Below are 7991 nucleotides of genomic sequence, written 5' to 3' on the forward strand. Positions count from 1 at the left end.
TCCACATCCTATAACTTTATTCATTAATCTAGATTTATGCAAAGTATGGGCACTCTTGGTTCTCCGGTTTTGAACAGAAAAATTAATGCATTCGATGATATGCATGGGGCAAGACGCGACAGTTTAATGTAATTGAAGTTTAATGCAATGTAAATTTAATGTAATTTAGAAACGGATAAGTCAGCTATTAGGTGGCTTTACGCTTGTTCCTCATTTCTTTTTTGTATAATGCCTAGGATTTTCCGGCAAATTTTCTTGTTTCATAGGATATTTCCAGCAAAGCAGAAGCGCATGCACAAGCGAGCGACCAGTGACACATCACACTGGCGGTGCCTTGTTTGCAAAAGTCGGTGGAGCAAAATAGCGCCGGGTTCTGTGTGGTTTTATTGCACCATCATGTGGGCGGTGGGCTCAACGGGGTTGTGTAGGGGCCCACAGGCTTTACTTTGTCTGCTTGGATTGCAAAAACTAATTTGTATAGTTCATTACTACGGCGTGTCTCATCTTGCCACACGCGATGTCTTGCCCCGAAGGTTGGGGCAAGATGAGACAATCTGCATTTTTGAATTTCTTGTTCTGTGTTCATTTAGATCGGCTATGTCCGTTCTGCATTTACAGGTCAGAAGGTCTAGACCCATCAGAATTTGCCTATGGCTAGTTTTTTCAAAAACATCGGAAAACTAAAAATTTGATATTCAGTTGCAAATTTCTGTTTGTCTTGCCCCACCTTACCGTATAGGTTTCGCCGCTTCGCGCGTTGCAGACCGTTCAGGGCGTTCTTGTAAATTTAACAACGGCGGCGATAAGAAACTGTTCAGCGAAAATGTATCGAAATGTCGTTTTCTGCTTTAACATATTTCTCTTTGATATTTACCAGAACACACCCCATATCCATTTATCATAGCCTTTTTGTCCCTTCTAATCAGCAAAGCAAGGACAATAAAAAATAAACCTGATTTGTGGAGGATTCTCAATGAAGCATTCCTCTACGTATTGATGCTACCAGAATTCTTCAAGTGAAGCGCACTCAAATTTGTAACAATGAACAAAAATAGTAGATGTCACTTTCAATAATAATTTATTGATGTACAGTGTTTCGAAAATAATAACATGGCATTTAAAGCAGACGTCGCTATTGTCTCGAAGTCTGCAGCACGGACATAATCATACAACATCATTTTCTTTTGCGCAACAGCAAACACCAGTCAAAATGTTACTACTGATTAGCTACATATCACGTTTCGCGAAGTGTAGTCCAATGCACGTCCGCGGGCGTGTGACAGTTTTTAATTTGACTTATTTGGTTGTGGGGACGCGTCAAGGGTGCAATGCAATTCTGCTGTATGCACTTTACAGTGACTCTGAGGTGGCACATACGGTCGGGGCGTAGAACAAAGGTTCCCGTACTCGGTTCCGCGATGTCTCCAGATGGGTTCCGTAGCATTCACGGTGACCCCCCCCCCTCCCCCCGTGCAAGTACGTTATCAGTAATCTCTTCGGTATCGAACACATCGTTCAAAAAGTAAAAACACTCTTTGTACGAGGCAAATCGGAACATGATGTGTCAGATATGTGTGCGTGTATCGCATGATTTTTTTTTCTTTACCTCATCACCATCACATGATGTGTCGTTATACGCGGGTTTTACCGTTTATAGTGCGAATAGTACATTATGGACTCGTGCTTCATCAAAAGGACCCACAATGTTCTGGTACGCAGTGAGGCTTTAGCAAATAGTTTTATCAATGTATGCAGAAAGCGTCCATTTTGTCTACTGTTTCATGAAGCAATTTTTATCATGTTGTCGTTTATGGGCATGTCGCAGGTGTGCAAAGGGGCGGGGGGTTCCTCGCCATACCAACAATGTATACAGGTCCCTTGAACCCATAAAGTTTGAGAACTCCGGCATAGAAAATTGTTTACAAATAAATAAAATGTGAACACATACTACCATATTATATATGAACTAGATAATCTCGCACTCAATGTCACACCTTGGGTACTTCCCGCTGGTACATGACAAGTAATTTCGAATGCTAATCCAAACGAACTTGCAGAGTATATATCACTGAATCCGTAGTCCCACTATCCATCTCATGGTGCACAAAACAATAAATAATCATGAACTTCTTGTCCACGAAAGGCGAAGACTTCTTGGATGTGGCGGTTGGATTCCGCGGCACGAGTTCACGTGGGACACATATCACTGTCGACTAGCAGGCTATGGAACTCTTGAAGACCTTCTATGGGTCATCGCTATTGATGCCATACACGCAACGTCCCAAACATGAACACAAGGACGGTATGTTGTTCGAGTATCGGTAGAAGGCAACTCTGTACATGTTGGAAAAGTTCGTTCAGCTGTAGAGTGCACTACTAAGCCTTAGTTGGAAGTCCTTGTAGAGGAGCTTTCCTCCCAGCGGTACTCTCTGGACGAACATGTCCATGGACATAAGGCAAAGGGCTTTGCCGTTCATGAGAAAGCGGTCGGAGGACACAGCTGGAAGTTTGTGCTGTGATGTAACGTGCAACAGCCACAAGGCTACATCATCTCGAGTCCATTGCCGTGGGTCTGAAAGAAGACAGTAAAGTTATCACCGCATTCTGCGCAACATCATAACACGAAGGAAGAACGCTGTTTATTGCGCTACATGCCCTTGTGTGACAGACTCCTATCTAAATATTATTTGAGTGGAACAATAAACATTGCGAAGCACATTTGACGCTACAACATGCGGTGCTCGTGCCCTATATAATTCGCGAGGAATGCATGTTTGACCAAATGTGGACCTTATAGCAGGCCTTTTGCCGCACGAGAAAAAAAAAATTAAAATAAAAACGCTAAGAGCCTATCTCACCACCAATTACATATTTAAAAATAGCTCTCAATCCCCCCCCCCCCCCCAGGGGAAGGGCATTTAACCCGATAAAGTCAGTCTCTAGGTATGCGATTATATGCTCCTATGCGATTCTATACCACTCAGTGGGTCAGTTCAACTTAGTGCAACTAATTCGTTGCAAATATTAATTTTTCCGTTCCCTCCCGTCGCAGCATTTTCAATTCGCAGAACGACGACCATCGCGAAATTATCAAGAATTACTACTTTTCCGTGTGACTCCATGGTCTTCGCCAGCAATTCCACAGCAATTCCACAGCCGGTGAGGTTACGCCGACTAAACCATTAGCCACTACATTCTTACAAGAAGCGGAAGGAGGTTGACCGCCATTGACAGCAGCACAAAGACAGATCGTGCTCTCGGGGTCGAAAGGTTTTTTTCCCAACTAAGTCGCTGCACTGGGTCACGCTAGAGGGCCGCGAAACAATGGACTTGCCGTCTCCATTGCGGGATATTAGCGAAACACAAAAGGAACGCCGGATCGTTGTTACGCTAAGAGGTTGCCGACAGAGTTGACCTACCACGGGGCAAGAGCTGTGGCTCTTGAAGTGCGGACGTCCCGAAAGACGTCGTCTTCTTTCCCAGCTCCGTCCAGTGACCCGAAGGAGTCCACTGATCGGGCAGGGTCTTGCAAAGCCCTCGATGTTGAAACTCGCCTGGTCCCTGGGTCTGGAACCAGGAATCTGGACGGAGGTCCTGATATGTCTCCTGGAAATGAGTTTAGTTAAATTAGCTGGGAATTTTTAATGGGTGGGTCGCTTATGAATCGCAAGTTGATGTAAACGAACCTTACTGAAAGTCTTTGAAGTACACACAACATTTTTTTGCTCTTATGCCCTCATGTATTCAGTACAACGGCGATGGCAGCCAAAATCGACGCCTGGTTTGGAATAATGAAATAAAACTATGGCATGCGTTGGTTATACGCAAATAATTCTAGGTATAATGACCTAGGTCAGAACAGCAAGCATGATATGTATTTTATGAGATAAGAGCGCGATACCCCCCCCCCCCCCCCGTCATAAAATTAATGGAAGCAGTGATTTATGCAGAGTGTCTCCCTCTCCCTTTCTTTCTTGTAAACTCCCCAGGAGATGTAGACACATGATGATGATGATGATGATCGGAGAAAAAAATTGAGATGGGAGCCCGCTCACCGCGGGACACATGTCGCCAATGACACATTCAGTTGTTACCACATTAACGTGACTGTGATAATGACACTCCCTCTGTGCTTGCGATTCTAGACAAAAGACACTGATTAGTAAGGCGCACGCACCATGAGTATATTGACTCCTCCTAATCACGCGCTCTCCCTGTGCCTGTGTACAGTTATATCCTGCACATGTGATCTCCTATATCCGTTCCACACAAAGCTGAGGCATTTTGTAGCTGGCCGGAAACGGCGCTAATGTCAGAACTTATTCATATCCTGTTCGTTTCACGGAAAATTTCGCGAGCTGCTTAATACAGGATGTTTCCAAATCACATAGTAACTTGCGTCATATATCGCAGGAAGAATGAATGCGCCAATGCATCATTCACATCATGTCACATACAGTAGCCGACTTCGGCGATGATGTATATACGGACAAAGACGGCGATAAATGTCAACAGGTAAACTTAGCGGAAATTAGATAATTACCCAGGTAATTGCAAAACGGTCGTCACAATGGCGTCGAAGATAATCAACATTATAAGGCTTCATTTCGCCGTTTTGAAATAAAATAATGGGATTGCTTTTCCTGTTCCCCTTTCTTAGTATCTCTTGCAACTCGGTCAGGAAAGAAATCGTCCACAAAGTAGGCCAAGGCACAAGAGGGGATGCTGTACCGGAAGCGAAGATTGCACATGCAGGCCGTCGCCGTATAGCCTATAGAAATGAGCCGTACTTTGCTTTGAAGTTCCTCGGAGATGTTCTTCGTAAGCAAAAAGCAGTACAAATGTTTGTCACGAATGCGTTCACAATGTACATAAAATGCGGGCCAGGTGGTGGGTGAACTACGCAATGAAAAAGCCTATAGTTTTTTGTGTTTTTTTTTCAGAGAAAACAAGCTTTTTCATTATGAAGTTAACAATGTAGTTTGCTTTGATAACGCCGATTCGAACCGATTCGAACGCCGATTGAGATGCACGAAAAAAAAAAAGAAAAGTAAAGTACAGTGATGTACCCGTGTTTTAATAGTTCATTTCCGTGTTGTTAACCAAAACGTATACGTTGTATGCAAGACATATCACATGCGCACTGAATTAGTGTTTATTTGTCTAGTAGCGTAACACTGGCTGTTCGAGCACCCCTGGCAAATATGGCACTCCGGTACAGGCCCGCGTAACACATTTATGACACTTATGATACCAAGCTGCTGCCACCAAGCTGTTTTCTTCGACTTTTTTTCTTTTACTGTTGAGATATACCGGCAGACATGGGGGTTACAATGAAACAAACTAGAATGCTTTCAGTTTATAAACCAGAAGTAATGCATTCTGCCATGTCTGCGCTGACAGTGTCTTCTTGTGGTGAATCACCTTATCCCATCGGCATTCATGTAGTTGATGTTGTCTTCCTCCAACGCTGTTAGGTTATATATATATATATATATATATACTCCCTTCTCTGACTTGTATACGCTAGTGATTTCTTCTAACCTGCATTTTATGGTATTTCAATGCCATGTAACTGACGGTAAAGGATTTCAGCAAACGTGTGTTTACATGTGCTTTGAAATTTAAGTTGTAGTAAAAAGGTAATAGTTTGAATGTAATTGTTTCAAAATATCTTGAACTCGGCACTTTGTACGCTAAACAGTTGGTTACTGCCGATCTATAATATCAAGACGGGCACAATAATTTGACGAGACGAGAAAAATGGCGCGTGAATTCCCCCTTGAACTGCATTTCATTCTCATATATCCTCTCGACAAAGAGTTATTATTGCGTACAGTGAATGAGACCGCCGCGTAGATTCGGCACTATAGCAGACGTCACCATGCAGTTTCGGTTTCCCCCCATTGGCCTTACAGCGTAACTGAAGATGGGGTATTTCAACAGCTGTTTCTCTTGCCAGACGTTGACTGCATTTTCTTAATGAAGGAAGACGAAACAAAGTTTCCGGCCCACTTGCACAGTTCCGGTTCGGCTTTACGAGCTCCTAAATACGTCGCCAGGTCGCTAGAGGGGTGTCCTAAATTCCACGGTGCTTGTCACTGGCCAGACAAACTTGGTCGTTTGAAGTACGTCACCGAGATTCACTTTGACCGGGCTATGCGCGACGCCGCAAGTTCTCGCCATCAATGCATCAGAGAAGGGTATACGGTATTGGGTGACCTATACTGAGGGCAGAATTTCGTAGTCATTTGTTGTCATTTGTCCAGTGTTCAGGATATCCTGGGGTCTGTGCTTCGCCCGCAAACGCTTCCGCGATGTTTCGCTCGTGCTGGCTTCTGGAATCTTTCGCGAACCGCACGACGGTGTCAACCAATTTTTTTCCAAAGCATGCATGTTCGAAGACGCGATGTAGAACGACGAAGCATGCCCATAGCATTGTGCGAATGAATACAAAGGAAACCACATTCGAACAGTGTCCATGTTAGGTTAGGTCAGGTCAGGCCAGGTATAGTAAGAAAAAAAATGTCTTTGTATTTGTTCAGCACTCTGACACCAAAACAGGTGTCGAAACCAAATCCAGGTTAACGGCGCCGATCACGTATCACTTTCCACAAAGTAAGAGAGGAAACTATATCTAACCACGAAGACAACTTCGTCGCACCGAAGGTGCAACAGGCAATGATTGGCAAATATCATGTAAGTCCAAATATCCCCTATTAAAACAGGAGCAGAATATGCCCTAAACAGTAGAAGGGCAAGGGTGCAGGCAAGCTGGTACATTGTAAAACGAGGATAAAAACCGGAGACACGGAACAGAAAAAAGACAACACGACACGTTCTTTTTTTTTTTCTGTTCCGTGTCTCCGGTTTTTATCGTCGTTTTACAATGCCCTAAACGACTGCTGCAAGTTCAGAAGGATTGAAAGACGAAATGGTCGAAACTCACCATAATTTCCCACTGATCTCGCACAGGCATGACGTACTCCCTTCTCTGATGAATCCTCATCGCACACTCACGAGGAACAGACTGATACACGCCTACCAGAAGGAGTCCCACAACATGTTGGGCTTCCTGTTCTGACGTCGAGGCCGGTTCGTTCGGCGCACGTGACGCAATTTGACGTTTGCGGCTTTCCTCCGGTGAGATGGGTCGCCGACAAAAAAGGCCACTTCCGCCCCGCGGCAGCTGCTCGAGGTGCGCCACCTGTCGAGTCACGTGACGGGCCAGCTGTCCCGCACGCTTCCTTCGGGTGTGCGTCTAACAGCCATCGTATGATATGGGATTTTCTTTTTATACACTCTAGCCTGTCTGCTTGCCGCCCACTCGTGCGCGCGAAAGCAGACGCGTATCTACCTGTTCTGGTAAAGTTTCTAATCCCAATATGGAAGATCAAGCACCGTCAGGGTTTCCTCTGTTCTTTTCTTTACGCAAAGACTATGGATGCGCTTGAAAAGTACATCGACTATACGTGTGAGACTTCCTCAAATGCGCGATGACCGTTATTATTTTTTATCGGGACAGCTTACGGTTAGGTGATTTGGTTGCGCCGTTTTAGAATTAAATATCAGGAGCATTTGTTATCTGGAGCGCATACGTGTCTGTGTGTGCCGTCTCTGTGTGTCTTCTTAGCGCTCTTAGTATGCATTAAAAACAGGCGCAGTTGGACGTCTTAGCGTTTATGTTGTCCGTCGATATAACGCATTTATTTTTATTTTTATCTCTCTCTCTCTGTCTCTTGCTTTTCTTTTTCAGACGCAACAAGAGCGCCGGTGCCCCAGATTTTTTAGAACTTGTTCGCCAGTGCGATGGGTGGTGGTCTACTCCGCTCAGTCTCTGTTTTTGTTTGTTTGTCTGTTTATTGGTCTGATTTCTTCGGCTATTACCTATACTGAAAATACAGGCGTAATTCGACTGGAAAAGCATACCCTGTTGAACAGTTATGTTGTGTTCTTCACGTGGATTCATTGAGCTGGAACTCTTGCAGAAT

General features: G+C 44.3%; 1 protein-coding gene across 1 annotated transcript; it reads right to left on the minus strand.

Annotated features, from left to right (window-relative positions):
• Nucleotides 1–1065: 1065 nt before the first annotated feature.
• LOC135383490 (protein C-ets-1-like) lies at nucleotides 1066–7210 on the minus strand. Its single transcript, XM_064612916.1, has 3 exons — nucleotides 6950–7210; nucleotides 3420–3606; nucleotides 1066–2572 (listed from the first exon to the last, which is right to left on the minus strand). The coding sequence occupies exons 1-3, from the start codon at nucleotides 7007–7009 to the stop codon at nucleotides 2358–2360; spliced, it is 462 nt and encodes a 153-aa protein (XP_064468986.1). The 5' UTR covers nucleotides 7010–7210; the 3' UTR covers nucleotides 1066–2357.
• Nucleotides 7211–7991: the final 781 nt, after the last annotated feature.

Source organism: Ornithodoros turicata, chromosome 2 (genome assembly GCF_037126465.1).
Source record: "Ornithodoros turicata isolate Travis chromosome 2, ASM3712646v1, whole genome shotgun sequence".
In the NCBI taxonomy this organism is placed as follows: domain Eukaryota; kingdom Metazoa; phylum Arthropoda; class Arachnida; order Ixodida; family Argasidae; genus Ornithodoros; species Ornithodoros turicata.

What these genes read in the sequence shown, in the direction of transcription:
- LOC135383490 (XM_064612916.1), bottom strand. Translation starts at nt 7,009, where the DNA reads ATGAGGATTCATCAGAGAAGGGAGTACGTCATGCCTGTGCGAGATCAG. An exon ending in GAGATCAGTGGGAAATTATG is followed by an intron (nt 3,607 to 6,949) that starts GTGAGTTTCGAC and finishes ACTCATTTCCAG; the next exon opens with GAGACATATCAGGACCTCCG. An exon ending in GCCACAGCTCTTGCCCCGTG is followed by an intron (nt 2,573 to 3,419) that starts GTAGGTCAACTC and finishes GTCTTCTTTCAG; the next exon opens with ACCCACGGCAATGGACTCGA.